The following is an 18,488-nucleotide window of genomic DNA, read 5'->3' as shown; positions in this document are numbered from 1 at the left end:
CTTGTGGACGGAAATTTCTGACGTTATTTGGGTACTCATCCGGCGCGGCATTCCCATGAAGTGCACGCACACGCGGACGCTCTGGACAGCTCTGAACTCAATATAAGCGCGGCCGGTAAACAGACTAAAAGCCCACGCGCACTTTTGAATCTACATTTGCCTGCTTGCCTCAGCGTTGAGCTCTGAATCAACGCACGGCTGGCGAGTGCCAGTCTGAAATCGAAAAAGTAGCTCCAGCGTAACAGACTCGTCACGGGAGATACTACTAGGGTCTGATCGCGTGTTATGAGGGAGACAAACTCTGTTGTATCGCAGCCTCCCACGTTACAGAACACGAAACCCAAAGCGTCTTTGAATAAAACAATCTCCAAGGATACACACGGCTGCGTGACACAGCGTAACGGGAAGACCAGAGACTCAAATAAGGACGCTCATGAGGGCAGGGAGGTGGGTAACTGAGGACGTTCCAGCTATCCACAGTCCAGCAGCAGTCTCTGAAAATTCATTCTCATTCTTGGCTGGAAGCTACCCAACTTGTTCTGTAGGTTTCAAACTACAGTGTCTGGCGTGCGGTGCAGGAAGGACCAGCTCCTGTCAGTTTAGTTTTTCCCCCCCAACCAGCCACGTGAAAAATAACGAAGGGACAAGGTCACATCATTCCTTGGACTACTTTCTATGTCACCCTACATGTGTAACGAATGCTGCTGGTAGAAGGAATGCTAACAGCAGTCCTCCGCTCCTCTCTTCCTCGTCCCATTCCTCTTCCGCGTGTGGTAGACACCTGGTCGCTGCCAAGGAACTGTCCTCACACTATTCCACGAGAAACCCATGGCTGCATATAATTGCTCAAGCCATCTGCGAGATGTGGCAATCATTAGCTCCTTGTTTCCTCCGCAGATACTAGGAACAGCGACCGCTAGAAGTAACCAGAACTTCATCATTCTGAAACATGGGCATCGGAGCGGCTGACCCATATTTTTGAAAAGTCATAATATTGGTAGAATTTGCCACTCGCTGTGGCAATGAGTCATAAGTTCTACCCTTATCCGGTTTCTAAAAATTGAGTCCAGCCTGCCCTTGGACTGTCATATTGGTACCCCCCGAGAGGGCTGCCCCTTCCAAGTGCCTTCGCCCCCCGACTCATTTTTATCCTCTATCTAACAATGTCCTCTGTTTCTTTATTCTCTCGACTTCCTTACAAAACTCAATGACACAAATGGGCGAAGGGCACTTGTCACGGACATGCCTTCCAGGAAGCGGTGAGGGGCGAGGAGGGAAAGCACTGGGTGCGGTTCTTCCTGCTAGGGGCACAGCCTGTGAATACTGACCATCGGACCAGCTGTGCTCTTCTGCACACACTGGATCTTCTAAATTTACAAGAGAGTTTGCCTATTATTCAGGCAGGACAGTGCACCCCATCTTGGACACACTCTGGTCTACAATCCGACACTCTGGATGCGGAGTGCCGGTTCAACAGGAAAAAAGCCCCAACGACTCTTTGGTCAAGACATTTCCTGCTTTCACGTGCCCACCTCGATCACCCACGGTGGCGCCCATCGCATGTGTCAAATGCAAAAGTAGCTCCTGCATTTGAACCCTTAACGGCAGATCATAGAATCATGCCTCGGCTGTAAGATGGTGAGACATCAAATCTGTTTTCATCAGAGCTAACTGTTAAACGTAACACGAAACTGCCAAAGCGTTTATGACAAAAACCAAAACTCCAGCGATACATCCAGCGGTGCGTGTACAACCGTCGACCGTGGACGCCAGAGACTCCACATGGGATGCTCATGGAGGCGAGGGAGGGGTATCGAGACTACAGCTACCATCACCACACAGCCGAGGATCATCATTTAGAAAACTATTTGCATTCTATATAGCGGGCTTGCGCGCGGCCCACAATGCATGTCCATGTCTGCCACTGCCAGCCGAGTAATTTGGTGCTAATCTTTCACACTGTTGTCTCTTGCGTGGATGTATCTCACGAGGAGATGCAGCGTGCGTTGACCATGAACCTCCGCTCTGTTATACCACCGTCTCCAGTCATCCCCTCCACCGCTCACCACCAGGAGCCGTGAAAGGAAAAGTAAAATAACATAATTCTTGAGTACTAGTATTCGATGTCACCGCGACAGCTCTGTGTACTGCATACTACTGCTGGCGAGAGCGAATATCTCGCGATGGCTTCGGCTAGCGGTGAAGGCGAGGTCAGGCTCTCGATACAGACATGGGTCACTTCGTTCTCGGCAGCGCTCTCCTTCATGTCCCCTCCCCAGTGGTTAAAGATGGTCCGCATCAGTGAAAGTGCTCCGGCTATGAGTCTGGCCCGGGGGGCTCCTGGGTGAAATGCGGAATCGACGTCCCTTTCTGACAGTGGCTGGTACAGAACTGGCTGTAACTGTCTTCATACTTATTCACTTAGGGGCTGAGCTTCATCAGACAAGGCTCCGCCTTCCTTCTCATTTATTGTTGTAAAAGAAAAGATTGTGAACTGCATGGACATGTCATGAGGCCATGGATGGCTGCCATCCCCCTCCATTTTATCTCACTAACTCTGTCTCTCCTGTGATCTCTATTCCATTGCGAGCATGTCTCATAACATCCCATGGCAACAATGGGGGGGGGGGGGGGAGAGGCACTGCCCGAGTGCGTAGCCCAGGCTATGGTGGGAAGCCAACCGGTTGCGTTTATCTATGAGTCTGACTTCTTCCACTCTAGTGCCTCCTGTGAATACTGACAGCGAGTGCAAGCTGTGGGCTGTGAATACACTGCTATATACACTTTTTCCTATTTCTTGTCCGGACTGACTATTTTTATTAACCAACAGTAAAGCGCAAGGATTGAACTCAGTCCCAATGAGTCATCCCAATTTGCTTCAAAAATTTTCCAGCAGAGTTATTCATGCTACGTTCTGTCCCATATTACTGATGGAGTGGAAACAAGAAAGAAGGCGAGAGGGTAACAGTTTTCTGCGTGTCCTACAGCCGTACTACGTATCGCATCATACACTACGAGGAAGAGGCAGAGGAGGCGGATAAATCTTTCAGGTGCTGCCTTGCAGCATTTCGCCTCTATCCGTTAACGCAGCATTTTCAGGCTTTACGACATCATCGAGAGAGGGTAGACATTGTAATGTAGCTCCAATAAGGATTGCTTAATTATTTTAAGGATTTCATTCTCCGTGCTGGGGTGGGGGAACAGAGATCTCGGATGACGACTGTTCCGTTTAAACGTCATTGGCGGAGAACACCGTGTTTGTAACCTAGCTAATCTAAGACCCTGGGCGCCTTCAGACACCAAGAATGCAAAATTTAAGTTTTTAAGAAGACTAAGCTGAGGACAAAGGTGGATATAGCTGGAGAACCACCTCATGACGCGTCACACACCCCTTCCCTTGCTCATGATCCCTGTCCGCCGCCCTACTGATGGACTCCATCTAATTGGTGCGCGGGGGGTTCTGGTAAATGTCGTCCAGTCATTCCTTGTTCCAGGAAAACATCAGCAGACAAGATCCTTTCCGCACCTTTTCTCCCTGGATTGCCTTGCAGAAACATATAGCAGCGTGCAGCAACTACGCGAATCCGTCTTTTTGTTTTTGTCCACGGCGTCACCATATGTGTACTAGATGCTGTGGAGACAGGAGGGCGACACTCGAGCGCTACAGCACCAGCATTCTAAATTGCTTTGCAATGATAAGCAAGATGGTTACAGTCAGTCCTTCTGTATACCGTCTACTGCCGAGGAGATATAACTGCAATTAAAGACACATGACGGTTGATCTTCCCATCACCTTCCTCTGATGGAACTTGTGCATTGGAGACTGCGTCACTCTCATGGAATGCACATGGGTCTAAAATCAGCTGGGGCGCACACAAAAGCTAATCTTTGGGGATTGACTCACTTGAGCCACTGAGTGCAACCCCTCCCTTATGTTTTCTAAAAATAAGAGTCTGTCCTGCCAATCAAGAAGAGTCAAAGTGTATTAAGTAAGACGCGGCAAGACTACTCTCCGTGGCTGTATTAACACAAGTGGGGTTTCCACAAAGAATCCGCATCCATTCTTTGCTTCAACCTCTTCTCTCCGTTCCCCAATCAGCCGCAGCTTCTCTGCTCTTCTATCCGGCAGCCGTTAATGCCCCTTTGTACTGTCGACAGGCCCCCCTGGAACCCTAATCCGAGTTATTACTATCGAATTTAGCGCTACTCCTCTCGTTTGGGAGGAGTTCCGAAATCGATTTAAGGAGCCGTTTAACTCGATATTAATGACGACGTTGTGTGAACGGATACAGTGTTAAATCGGTATATCGGCCATTAAACCGATTTAAAGTCGCAGTGTAGACCTGGCCTTAGAAACAAACACTCCTTATTTCTCAATTCAAACAGGCAGGTTAGAACTCCTCCCCACAACAGCCAGTGAACCTCTGTGTGCAGTAATAAGTGCTGATGATCCAAACCCATTTCTTCACACAGACTTCTAAAAAGTTGGGAATTCAGTGGCTTTGCTTTAATAAAACTGATTGCTACAGCTTGACTCAAAATTGATTTAAGGTAGGGATCCATATTCCTACCAGCAAGAGCCTTCCTGTGAATCGCGCAGCATGTCCACTGGGCTACAAGACCACATTTGGTACCAGACAGCTGTCGCGGCATCAGTGCAGATCCCTACACAGCTGTTCCAGTTAATGTGTTCCCTGTTATAAAGGTATTAAGGAGCTTGAAATATTTCCTTTTCCCTAGTATATGTCAGCAGTGCCTTGCCAAAGAGAGAGTCATCTTTTACTGTTTTCCCAAGTATACCGAACATAGACCACTAACTGTGCTGCCCCTGAAACATTGGTGGATTCATCAATATGTAAGGAAAAGAATGTGCTCCTTTTAATCCTTTCCACCACCTGACATATCCTCAGTACAATGACTCACTGTACCATTTGATAGTGGAATAGAGCTCAGCTGAGCAGCAGCATTTTGCCAATCCTACTCTCTCCTTTTTAGATGCAGGAAAAATAAGATTTGGTGATGGTGAGGCTTCTTTGCCCTAGTGGTTAAAAGTGAGAGAGCATAAAGTGTTGCCAGAGTTTTGGCTTTCAGTTGCTGATTTGCATAAATTTTTTGTTGCTCAAGTTCAAAGGGGGAGGGATATCTTAGTGGTTTGAGCACTGGCCTGCAAAACCCAGGGTTGTTAGTTCAATCCTTGAGTGGGCTACTTAAGGATCTGAGGCAAAAGTCAGTACTTTGTCCTGCTAGTGAAGGCAGGGGGCTGGACTCAATGACCTTCCAGTTCTAGGAGATAAGTATATCTCCAATTATTATTATGAAGGTTTCTTTAAAAAAATTCCACAGACCTCTCCACATATGTAGGGTGATTTGTTTGTAAATGTCGCTGGAGTTTGTTTGGTTTTAGGCTGTTATTGGCCAAAACTTGACTACCCAAAACACACTGGGGACTTGAAATGTCTTCTGAGCCAGTGTAAGTAAATCCAAATGCCGAATAAGAACTGTAGTTTTTTCTGGGTTTTGGTTTTTTTCCTGCACTTACAAATCCTCTTTTCCACCCTCCATCAGCTTGAGCTCCTCTCTTCATGACGTGTACAATAAAATGATCCATTGTTTTAACAAATTAGTTTTTCAAATTTTACAGTACTATATATTTTTTGTTTTCACTGTTTTTTTCCTGCCTTTAGAGTAGGGGCTAGGGCTCTTCATACGCTATAGAAGTGGTAGGCCACATTCTATGAAAACAAGGGCCTTGCTTAGGGAAGTGACGCAATCAAAATGGCCTTGTTCTTATGGAGCGCCCTGCTCTGAAGGCAGAGCGGAGTGGCTCTGCTAGTCAGAGGCTGTGAAGGCTGCGCCCCCTGCCACCTGCTCTAGAGAAGTAAGGGTGACATGGTATTTTCAGACAGTTTTGCCACCCTTCCTTCTCTGATGCTGCTGGTGGGTGGCGCTGCCTTCACAGCTGGGTGCCCAGCCACCAGCCTGCCATCTGACACCCCTACAATGATCTAGGGACCCTCACTTTGAGAAACATTGGTCTAGGGAACTGTCTACTTCTAAAGTGTCCCATAGGCCTTGGAAAAGACTTCACTGTGTTGGACAAAACTATCCTGGTCCCAGTGCAGGGCTCTTATTTCTCAAGATGTTTTCAGAAATGCTTGAGCCTTGCTTTTTTAATTTCTTGGGGATATTCACTTTATAGATGTCATCCTTTAGCCTTGCAGATTGTCACATTTATAAAGGCTGTGGCAACGAACTGAACTAGGGTTTTATCACTTCCTACTGTAATGAAATAAAACCTCAGTCTAACACTAAATATTTCCTTCAGGAGTTAGAGTGAACGTGCTAGCTGCTTTTGGTCAAAGATTCATTTCAGACAGCTGCTGATTCTGTTCATTTTTGTTTATGGTATTTCCTAATACATCTTTGAAGCTGCCTATGGATTGATGAAGGTTCAAGCCACAGAAAAAAGAATTCCACCACTGGAAACATCTCTTGTTTTGTAATGACATCCCTGAAAATGTAAAGTTATAAGCGTTATAAATATTAGTAATTATCCTTCTTGTATCTCTGCTTTAGAAGTTGTCATTTAAGTGCAGGTGTGTAATGGTGGTGACTAGCAACTGGAGCAGTGCCTCTGTTATCTAGGATGGACTCTGGTACTTCCCCCTCCCCTCAAATTCCCCAACAGAGTATTCCCTACTTTGAAATAAGAATGAAGGACCATTAGAAAGCAGACACCAAAGCTAAATGCTACTTTTTGAATTTTTGTGACATTTTTTAAAAAAAAAATTGCAAAAATGATCCCTGTTTTTCTAAAACCTCATTTTTTAGAAGTGTTATCTTTTTGTTAAGTATTCTGGGAGAGGGCTCGGGTGAGATTTCACTCTAAACAGTGCGTTTCTTTTAATATTGTGTTCCTCCACGGCTTCTCCTTCTTGGATTCTGTTCTGCTTCCTGCTGACATTTCTGAAGTGACCTCAATAATTCTCTTACGGGGATGCTTTGAATTCAGCAGCAGCAGTCCCTGTTGCTGCTTTTGCAGCTCACTGCCTTTCCTTGGTACTGTCTAGATTCGCAGCTTGTCCATTTGTAACTTGAGCATCATTCTGTGAAATTGCGGTCCTCAGAGCAGTCTCTGTCTGCCCCAATGCACGGTGTATCTGCACTAGTTCATCTCCCAAGCGCGAGTGACAGTCTCCTCCTCAAAAAGATGACCCTCACTGAAAATGATAGAATTCCACACTCCATTATATAATGTTTTTTTATTGTTTTAAATTTTGAAATAGAAAATAGTTACCCAAGCCAAAGGTACGAAACTGTCAGCTGCAAACATCTAGCTGACATGCACAAGCATGTTAATTGTGTAACTGGACAGTTCAGCCTCTAGAAGAGGAAGCAGTGTTTTTAGTTTACCATAAAGTTAAATCTTCCCGGCACAGAACAACACACTGTCACTTTAGCATAATTCATTCAGGTAACATCGACTGCCGCAGAACAGCCACTTTATGGCCTGCAAAGGAAAACCGGGGTGATTTTATTAGTTTGTAGATGCTTACATACACCCTGATGTGCCATCAATGAAAATGTGCTCTCTGGAAGGGTAGTTAGGGGCATTGTTCTTCTGGGGTTAAGGGGAGAGAACTTGGGAGAAGAGGCCCTTGACTACATCGTATTGTGTTTCCAAGTGTGTAGCTGGTTCATAATTTTTTTAGTGACTTATATTTATTATAGTAGTATAAACGTCAGATTTTGCGTCCTCCTTTTCTGCTTTGTACGTGTTTTGTGTTTTGGTTAGGCAGCGATAAACTAGAATGTTTTCATACAGAGATCTGGAACTAAATTACTATTTAAAACTTATTTTACATTTGATGCTAATAGAGGACATTTCAGTGAATTTCAAAATGAAGGCTGTCTTTGATGTGCTTTAAAAAATATCCTGTTTTCTTGGAATGTCATCACTGTTTTAAGTGTTCCTGTTAAATATAAATTTATTTTTTAAAAAAAAACTTGCTGGACAGCTAATTTGGTGTGAATGACTGATGCCTTTGCTGTCGCTATAGATATCCCTGAGGAGGAAGCCAGATATTGGACCAAAAAACTAGAACAGATAAACTCTTTGGGAGATCGTGCTGAGGTGAGTAAACCTCACTTGAAACAGGCGAACACTATAATTACCGTAGGATTTTGATCCAAAATGCTCCAGAGTGTACTGTAGTGCTATGCAGAATTTCCATGACAGTTAAGTTTAGGTCATTACTACAGTTTTCCTTCATTCACAAGTTTTTTCACTGAGCTGTTCACATTCCCTTGTGTCCAGTGTTAATGCCAGCTAGAATAAGGGCTTGGCTACACTTGCAAGTTAGAGCACATTAAAGCAGCTCCAGGCGCCCTAACTCACGACCTGTCCACACTAGCAAGGCACTTAGAGCACCTGGACTCTGCAGCTGGAGCACTCCTGGTAATCCACCTCCACGAGAAGCACTTGGCTGAAATGCCCCAGTGTCAGTGTGAACACGCTGTTGCATTACTGTGCTTTGATTAGCCTCCGGAAATGTCCCATAATCTCCTTAAGTCAAGTGGCCACTCTTGTCATTGTTTTGGAATCAGCTGTAGGAATGTGGATATGTGCTTTCAAAGCTCTGTTTCTGACAGCAGCTGCTTATCTGCTCCAGGACAAAGCAAGCCATTAATGTGGAATGCTGCTGTTGGCGGCAGGGAGGAGGAAGTCTGCTGCTGTCTGAACTTAAGACAGCATGCTGACATGCTCTCGGCTCCCCAAAAACTCTCTCTCCCTCCCCATACACACACCACACTCCCTGTCACACTCCACCCTACCTCCTCCATTTGAAAAGCACGTTGCAGCCACTTGCATGCTGGATAGCTACCACAATGCACTGCTCTCTGTGGCGTTGCAAGAGCTGCTAATGTTGCCAGTCACTTGAATCTGACAGTGTGAACACACTGCAGCGCTTTCCCTACTGCGCTCTTCTAGGGCTGGTTTAACTCTCAGCGATCTACATCTGCAAGTATAGCCATGCTCTAAGAGAGGCTGCAGCATGTGAAAATTGAGGGGAAATTGATTTTTGGATGATACTTAGGTTCAAAACAAGTGTAAAACTTTGGTTCTGCTAGACAGCAGGATGAGGCAGTTAGGAGAGCAGTGCTGCCCCCGGCTATGTTCGTTGTTATCTAGAACCAAAAAAGGAACACTTCGGTTTCTTAGTTCTTTATGCAAACTGTACACCAAGGACACTTGTCTTATTGAAGGTGATATTCACCTGGTTGATGAACTTCATTTCTTGCCTTTAAGGAACTAGTTTACTCCAACAAGGGCAGGTGTAAATAGTGTTAACCTAAAGTGTAATCATGTTTCCCAAGAGAGTATTGCTAAAATGTCCTGTTGGTGATTAGCTATAGCGTGTCAAAGTTTGGGGGAAATTTATTATACCCTTAACTTAGCCTTCCTCCGTTAAATATGTTAGTGGATTCATTGTGGAGATTGAGAATACTCAGGCAGAAGTGAAGTCTTGTCTTGAACTGTTTAACCTAGTCTCTCAGCTGCGTTTAAGTGGATGAAAAATAGCTTGTGTGTAGCTTTTTCTGGCTTCAGGGAGCATTTCCAGTAATAGCTCTAGGGTTTCTTAGTATCGGTGAACCTAGTGAAAAGCAAGTCATGTGAACGTACAACTTTTCAGTAATTCTGCTGCAATACATCCCTCCTCCTGGGATGAAAGCTGAGTTTTAGCAGGGGAATTCTAGTGCCAGACACGCAGTGGAACATAGGTGCCCTCTAGTGATTCATCAAATTCTCGGCAGAGGAAGAAGTTTGCATGGATTGTGATGCAATCCCCAGTTCTTTTAGATGCCTTGTCTGCTCATCCAGCCTGTACTTTTTCACTGTGCTTACCTATTCAGCTTCTTGCTAGTCAGTGGAAAGTACGTCCCTATGTTTACTTCCTCATTTATTGTGAAATAGCCCTGCTGGTGGTCAGTGTGAGGCATTGATTGATAAATCAGTATTTCAAAACTTGCAGCTTCCACTGACTTTGGAGCCCTTTACCCCAGCTCTTGGCTGGTGAGGGTTGTGTTCTTGACATTTTGCCTAATAGGATTAGAAATTATTCTACTTATCTTCTGTGTCTCGCCTCAGACAGACACTGGATTATTTTTGAATTATTGGTCCATGGTGGGAGGAGGCGGCCAAAATAATATCATAAACATATCTCCAGGGAGCACCTTTAATGCTGTAGCAGACCTTTTTGGAATAAGCCAAAATTGGTTAAATGGAATCTGTGTACTCCAGTGTAGTATTAAATAAGATGTAAAATCCTTCATGTTGTTGGATGTTTCCAGACTCTGCTGAAAGAGTGTTCTGGGTATTGCACTACTAATGAGCACATTGTCTAGCTCTTTCCCAGTTCCCACATCCAGCACTGCCACAGCATTCAAACGTGAGTACCTCAAATTCAGATGTAGGCATCTAATGTATAAATTGCTGTATTCTCAGGCTCCTGAGCATGCGCACATTCCACTGAAATCACTCCTCAGCAGCTCTGAAAGTTAGACATTTATATTTTAGGTGACTCAATATGAATTTAGGTGCCTAATTTGAGGTCCCCAAATCTGAAATTTTTTGTCTTGAGCTTTTAAAGTAGTTAAGACTTTACCCAAGCCTTGTGTGCAGCCATCAACAGATATTTTGGCATGGGATAGTGCCAATTTTTACTTTTCTGGGAGCATGTTCTGTACTTGAGTATTAAGGAAAATATTTTGTACTTTAACACCTTCCCTCCCCAGGACCCACCCCTCATGCCAATATACTCTGAGCATAGGCTTGTTACGTTCTAGAAATCCTGTTTCATAAGGTTGCTTTCAATCTGTTATCTGTCTGCGCTCTTTTGTCTTCCTTTAGTATTCATTTTCAGAAGTCCAGAAGAAACCATTGCCCATTGCTGCCTCCCAGTGTTGTAAGTATGACTTTATTTTCTCTCTCAACACTATGTTCTCTCAAATAACCATAGGGTGAAAGGGCATTAGTTTAACATAGGCTGGTATATCTGGGCAAAGTTCTCTAGTTAGAACTGCAGTTAGACAATGGCAGCCTGCCTTGCAGAAGGTTACATCTAGGTCTGATGTCAAACTAGCCATTTTTATAGATCAGGAAGAATTCTCTAAATACAGGCTTCTCCCATAAAGAACCCTGTGAATGATCTTAACCGTACAAGTTTAATAGTGAAATCTGAAACTCTGCCTTTAACCTATTCTTGTTTTACGTACGTAGTAGGCACATAAGGTTTATGAGATCATCCAAAATGTTCAGATCTCTGTAGGAACTATGGATAGTGGGAGAGTTGGATGGAATATATTTCAGTCTTCACTGTGAAGTTTTTTTTCCCCTGTCAGATCATTAACGTGATTTTTAAGAGTATTATATGGTAGCCTTGTGACTCTTTTTTTAATGTTGTTTATTTTTGAGAAGGAGAATATTTGGAGGCTGAAATCATGTCAGTGCACCTGTTAAAATGTAGCAGCATTTTGTGTATTATTCCTAATACTGCATTTATTCTCAGCATATTCTTTAAAACAGTGAGATGAAAAAAATATTCATTAATGTTAGTTGTTTTTGCTTTAACTCACTATTTTGGATCTGTTTCCTTTTTAGTGCTTATGAAAATGTGAATGGGGGAGGAGTTTAGCACATGTTGTATACTGATTGTTTTGCAAAATTGTATTTTTAGTTTTCAGCAGGGAGGGGATATCTAATGCTATTGTAAGTGAAAGCAAAGCTGATACATCCTTTAATGGCTTGACTGCTTCTGGAAGTGTAATAGGGATGGGAGGGAATGCTCAGGCAATATTCTTTATAACTACACACTGCCCTTCATCCTCAGCATAACTCTTTGGTGAAGTACAGGTCAGAGTTCGGTCTTCTCAGGACTTTTCAAAAAGCATTACACAGCGTTAAACCTCAGGATTATTGTATGTAAAACCCTGATAAACGGATGGTAATAGACCCCAGTCAATTTCAAAGGGAGAGCACTATACGCTTTCTCAGTAAATCAGACAGTGCACACAGAACGCATTTTAAATAGTATAAACTATTGTAAGTAGTGTTTGAAATACTATGAATCAATTTTAAACAAAAGCTATTTGACAGTAAACTTCTGGTGTCCCTTGTACAGACTTACACCTTTTGTTTCTGTTACAAACTTTCAAATATAAGGTTTCAGCATAATATTCTCTGTACTTCAACACAGCATGTCCCCTCTGATCTTTCTTCAGAGGTCATTTTTCAGCCTTTCTGGCATGAATGTAGTATGTACTGTGTGTCAACTGGAGTCTGCAGAGCTTGAGAAATGGCAGGTCTCAGTCCTTCCAAGAAGTCTGTAGTCTGTATCCAGAGTGGTGCAGGGGTTGGGATCAGCATATAGAATATCCATTTCCTGGAGCTCGTTATAGGGCATCATCTCTCCAGAAGCCCAGCTAAGTCAGGCAAGAATTCACAAACCTTCAACTCATGAAGTGCAGCTCCAGTCTCTCCCTCTGAGTGAGATACAGTTCCAGTTAGAGCAGTTAGCTGATAGCTTAATGGAAGTTCCACAGGCTAGGGCAGTGGTTCCCAAACTGGGGTTCGTGAAATGTTACAGCGGGTTCTCAGAAAAAAATTCCCTAATGGTGGACAGAGTTGTCCCTTGGACTTCCAATAGCTGTGCAGATCAAAGCAAGCATATATGTCACACTGAGGAGATTTAAATTTCAAGACTCCTTATAAGAAATGGAAAGGAAGGTGGATATCTTTTGCTGTTTTAAAAATTAAATAGGCACCTAGCACTGTTCTAAAAATTATTATGAAGAACAAGATTAAGCTTCGTAACATGTGTTGTTTGACTGGACTACTCAAGACCTGAATGCTTGTGTAGGAGGAACTTTGAGTAGGCTTCTTAGATACTTTCCTGCTGTTTCACATGTGATACTCCTTGATGAAACAGGCTTATTCAAAGTGATACAAGCTACGAAAGTGAGATCTTGGAAGAGTTGCTGTTTTCATAATGTAATAAAAATCCTGTAATGATTAATAATAATGTGAATAAACATGTCATTAAAAACAAATTTTATAGTTCCAAGATCACTGCTTTTATAATTTGTACTCAGGTAAAAGAGAGAATCTCTGGAAATATTCATTTTTAGGAGGGGTTTGTGAGACCTGACATTTTAGTGAAAGGGGTTCACAGGTTGTTAAAGTTCGGGAACCACTGCTCTAGGGGTAACAAATGCTCCCTTGCCAGCCTGGTAAATAAAACTGGAAGAGCACTAACCCCTACCCAGAGTAGTACAGAGATTGGGACCCAGCCCACGCAGCAGACACATCTTTTGGTCTTGCTTTGATCAGTCACTCAGTCCATAGAGCTGTCTTTAACTCCTGTATTTATAACCTTCCTCCCGCCCCCATTACATTTTGGTTACCTCAGCAGTCCAAGGCTGACTTGGGTGGCGTCTGCCAGGTGGGTTGCCCACAGTGAAAATTTTATATAATACAGCACCAAAACAGCGACAGAGCATGTCCAGTAGCTGCCGCACTCTGTTCTGGAAGTTTCTAGATGAGTTGCCCTGCCCTGCTCTGCTCTCTGCACATGTGCAGATACTCAGAATATCTAGCTCAGATCCTAGTCTCCTTCCCTGGAGCAATGGAGTGAAATGCTGCAGTATCATGTGGGTTACAGAAGCAACATAATAAAATTCATGCTCTGTAATTCAAACAAGTCTGCTGTCCTCTCTTAAAATCCTATAAGACTAGGGTATTACATTCTACAGGTTGTTTATCCAATAGGCTGATTATGGGATCACTACAAAGCTGTTAACATTAGTAAAGGTTAATTACTGTTTACCTTTTTTTGGACAGGAGAAGTATCTGTGTGTGGTTTAATCATTTTGTCTGTAATATCTTCAGAGATTTTGAACATTTAACCAGTTAAAACATTCAGGTTTTCCTGGTCAGTTCTAGCTGAAAGCCTACCAGAGAATGTATTGAGCATCCCAACAGTGGTATCTAAAATAATTCCAAGTGCAGTTTTAAAAATTAAACAAATACTGTAGGTATTAAAGCAGGAAAATAATCCTTAAAATAGATCCACATACGGAAAAGGTCAATTAGCCTATAAAATTTAAAACCAACAAACCGAGTTGAAAAAAGCTAAAATATTTAAGTTGGGATGACTTAGCTACCAGACTCCAAACTTCAAAGGATCAAAGAAAAGCTGTACCAATGTAAAGTGGCTGAGGAATAAATGTTCTTCCAGATCATTAAAATGACTTTCGTGGCTGCCTGCAGTAGCAATACAGAAGATTCTAAGCAGCTGTGAAAGGCTCATGTGAATGATCTTTTCCAAATCTCATGATGTGTGGGTGAATCAGGAGGAATTTTCATGTATCAGATAGCTGCGCCTGTTTCCACAGCACAGCATTTTCAAATCTTAAAGCTCCCATGACAAGCATTGTCTGCAGTGTATAAAGCTTTCATTTTATGTAAATCAGGGTTGTAAAAATTAAAACTACAATTGTCATTTTTAGACCTCTTGCTAGTAGCCTCAATCTTGCTAGACAGCAATCCTATTTATCAAACAGGTAGCGTGAAGGCCTGATGTCAGATCACAAATCCAATTTCCATCTTGTTTAAAGAGAAAAATAAACTTGTCAAACATTACACATGCTATGTAACTATTCTTTCTTCGAACAGTGGCATTTTGTAGCCTTCCAGCCAGATGGAAAACCTAGGAGGAAACAGATCTGTTAGCAGTCTCCAAAGTATTAAACAGTAGATCTTGCATGAGTGGTTAATTTGATTTGACCCTGGGCATGAAAACGGAGCCATTAGAAATGTGGCAATGTAAATGTATACAGTAATCTAATGGCTAATCTATTAAATCTTTTTGAACTCTCAGTAAATTTCTTATAGCACACTCTTATCTACTCTTTGTCTATTGCCTTCAGTGGGGGCTGTGAGTGCTGAGTATCTCTGAAAATCAGGCTACCTGATTTACCTATGTATGTAAGTAGTCCTCCCCAAGTTCTGAAACCGTTGGCCTTGTAGCTCTTATTTTTACATAGTAAATCGGTGGTTGTGCCGTTCTCAAGAGTACAGTGGGAGTCATGAGTGCTTGTACAGCTTCTGCACTGCTAGTATATAACTCAGTACTTTGCGCAACAACAATTATAATAATAAAAAAAATTAAGAACCTTTACGCGTTTAAATATTAAAAGAAAAAGTCTAGGACAGAGCATTTGTAATTCCACAGTGAAGGCTGAGTTGAGTTTTCCTTATCAAACAGGGATTCAATCTCTTTATCTATGAAATAATATAGCCTATCCTACCTTTGAGTATAGAAGGAATATTCTTAGAATTTACAAATGCATCTACTAATTTTGTTAAAAATCAATTTTTTAAAAAGCCCAAGAAATTTTGCACTCATCAGACCTATCCTAAATGAGCTCAATAATGAAATAAGAGACTTCCCAAGCATCCCATAGGAATTACCAGATGGGATCAGACCCAAGATGTATTCAGTTCAATATCCTGTCTTTGGCAAGGACCAGCACCAAATGCCTAAGTGGATGGTGCAAGAACCCCAGAGTAGGCAGATGTGGGTATGATTTGCCTCTGTGAAGGTCGCATCCTAACAGTTAAGAGATTGTCTTAAATCCTGAAGTATCCATATTTTAAATCCAGATTGGATGCTTTTCTGAAAGAGCTGTTCTAGTTCAATCAAAAATAAATTCAGGGTAGTCCTATTGCCTGTTATGCAGGAGACCAGACTAGATCATCAGAGTGGTCCCTTCTGCCTTTATAATGTGTGAATCATATAGATAAAGCTCACTGAAATCTCATAGGTTGTAGTTGAAGAAATTAACCATTATTGCATCTAATTATAATTATAGACTGGGCCAGCAATAGTTCAGGTCATTTTTAAACTGGGCTTTCAGAGTCAACTCAAACAATCATGACACTTTCTCCAGCTAATTTGTATGTTGCAATTCTATTGGTTGAAATGATTCGGTGGAGTGAGAGGGGCTGGTTGTACACATCTCATTGGTAGATTACTTGACCCCTAACTATTACTGTTTTGCATCAGCTGTGTGGCTGTTCACTGCTTTGTCAGTATGGCATTTCACTCCAATGGACTGGATTAGGTTCATTGAAGCAGGACTCCTGGTGAGGAAAAACTTCTCTGGGTGCACGAGCAGTGGTTTATGGTCGACTCTCACATCTCTGGTCTTCTCCGATGCCTTCCTCATGGTGGCCATTTCTCCTCAGGGAGCAGCTTTCTAACATTGAGAGGGGGGCATGATGGGTGTGACGGGATCCCCGGGGTGCAACCTGGGACTGTAGAACTGCTGTGCCCCCTTTCCTCACCAATCTGGATTGTTTGTCACAATGTCTTACTGGTGACAAGCAGCAAACCCCTCCAGGTGCCGTTACCACTCAGTACAACCTCATGTGGAGCCCCACACCCAGCCATATTGCATGAATGCTCCCAGAGCCACTCACGAATCAGAGAGGCACCAGCCAAATCCTCCCAGCCTTGTACCACAGGAATATACCAACTTGCACTGCTCAAGACCCTTTCTTTAGCAATGCAAGTTTATTAATTGGTGCACCTCTTCATCAATGGAAAGTGGATATACATCAGCCTTTGTAAACTGAGCAGATTTACCAAGCACTTCAGTCAAACTCACTGGTAAGGATAAACATTAGAATAAGTTTATTGATGACAAAAGATGGATTTTAAGTGATTATAAGTGATAGGCAAAAGTCAGAGTGGTTACCAAAGGAAAATAAAAGATAAGCACAGAGTCTAAATTCTCAACCTTATTAGACAAGGCAACATCTGGACTAAGCAGTTTTTCTCACCCCACTGGATACTGCAGGTTGGTTACAGTCTTTCATGTGCAGGCTCTCCCTGTTAGCCCTGGGGACCTGTCTCCTCAACTCCAGCTTTCTTGTTGCCTTCAGCATAGGTGGGGGGAAGAGACAGGACAAAACATGCGGTCTCTGTCCTCTATTTCATATCCTCATTCCATGTGCTTAGAGAACATAAGTCCTGGCATAGCTGGTTGGCATTGCTGAGTCACAAGTCAAGGTTGAGCAGTTCCTCTGGTGTGGCCTTGTGCTAGTGAGTCACTGAATTTTAACTTCCATGCTGGACAATGGCTGTCGATGGTGGTTTGACCCCCGCCTGGGTTTTGGTTAGGTCCTTTGTTTCTGGGCAGCTGATATCTGGTGATTCGCCAGCTCACAGCATATTCTAGTGACAACCATACAGTATAATCTCATAACAACATATGCACTAATGATATACATATTTAGATAGAATAATGGCTTTCAGCAGATCATAGCCTTTCCCGTGAGACCTTACATGGCATGCTTTATATGAAATATCACACTTATGTACAAATGATGAATATGGGGGTTACAGGGTGCTCCCCCTGAGGTACAGTGTGTCAAAATGGGGATCTGTGATGGAAGAACGCAGCATATGAGAGAGAGGATCTGTGTTTGGCAGACTTCCACTATGCAAAGCAGGACCCTGGGTTGTGGGGGACCGCAGCGGACATGCCAATGTCTCTGGCTTTCTAAAGGCTCTTTCTGCCGCCTGTGCCTTAATACCCACTACCTGGGCAGTCTCTGGAGCCGAGGCAGCAGTTGTATGGGAAGATCTTTAAATCCAGATTGGATATCTTTCTAAAAGACATGCTGTAGCTCAGCCAGAAGTTACAGGATTGACGCAAGTAAACACTTGCTGAAATTCTGTGTTGTGGAGGAGGGCTGGTGTTATGGAGAAGTAGAGTGTTCCCTTCTGGCCTTATTTATTAAGCTCTGCTGATGTCTTGGCTCCCTATCCCAAGTCCCTATTGGATACAAAGTCCTGGCTGTCCCCAGCACAAGACTCCCCTGGCATAAACCTCTTCCCCCTCCAGGCGCTATTCACATCCTTGCCCTCTCCCCTCTGTCTTCAGCATAGCCACTAAATCTCCTCTCCTCTCACCTGGGATACTCTCTCACTTGTCACCCCCTGTGCTCTGCACACTTTTCTGCTCACCTTTCATCACCTCCCCCACACAACCATAACTCTGCTTTGTAGTCATTCCAGGCAATGAGTATACAGTTATGATTAGGGTGTATTAGACCCAGATTTGATTAACTATTTTTAGAGGCAAGTATCAGAGAGGTAGCCGTGTTAGTCTGGATCTGTAAAAGCAGCAGAGTCCTGTGGCACCTTATAGACTAACAGACGTATTGGAGCATGAGCTTTTGTGGGTGAATACCGACACACACATGCATCCGACGAAGTGGGTATTCACTCACGAAAGCTCATGCTCCAATACGTGTGCTAGCCTATAAGGTGCCACAGGACCCTTTGCTGGTATTTTTAGAGCAGCAGAGAATCCTGTGGCACCTTATAGACTAACAGACGTTTTGGAGCTTGAGCTTT

At 43.2% G+C, this 18,488-nt stretch overlaps 1 protein-coding gene across 3 annotated transcripts in view; it reads left to right on the top strand.

Annotated features, from left to right (window-relative positions):
* UNC13B (unc-13 homolog B) overlaps positions 1-18,488 on the top strand; it is a 329,656-nt gene that overhangs the window by 33,357 nt on the left and 277,811 nt on the right. For 2 of the 3 annotated variants that reach the window (XM_075066812.1, XM_075066811.1), the window contains exons 4-5: positions 8,061-8,134; positions 10,913-10,967. The exons of the other annotated variant lie outside the window; for it this stretch is intronic. In XM_075066812.1, the coding sequence (XP_074922913.1) occupies positions 8,061-8,134; positions 10,913-10,967 (129 nt within the window). The remainder of the gene's footprint in view (positions 1-8,060; positions 8,135-10,912; positions 10,968-18,488) is intronic. 3 annotated transcript variants of the gene reach the window in all.

Source organism: Chelonoidis abingdonii, chromosome 6 (assembly GCF_003597395.2).
Source record: "Chelonoidis abingdonii isolate Lonesome George chromosome 6, CheloAbing_2.0, whole genome shotgun sequence".
Taxonomy (NCBI): domain Eukaryota; kingdom Metazoa; phylum Chordata; order Testudines; family Testudinidae; genus Chelonoidis; species Chelonoidis abingdonii.
The sequence above is the reverse complement of the archived record's forward strand: the minus strand, read 5'-3'. Positions and strand labels throughout refer to the sequence as shown.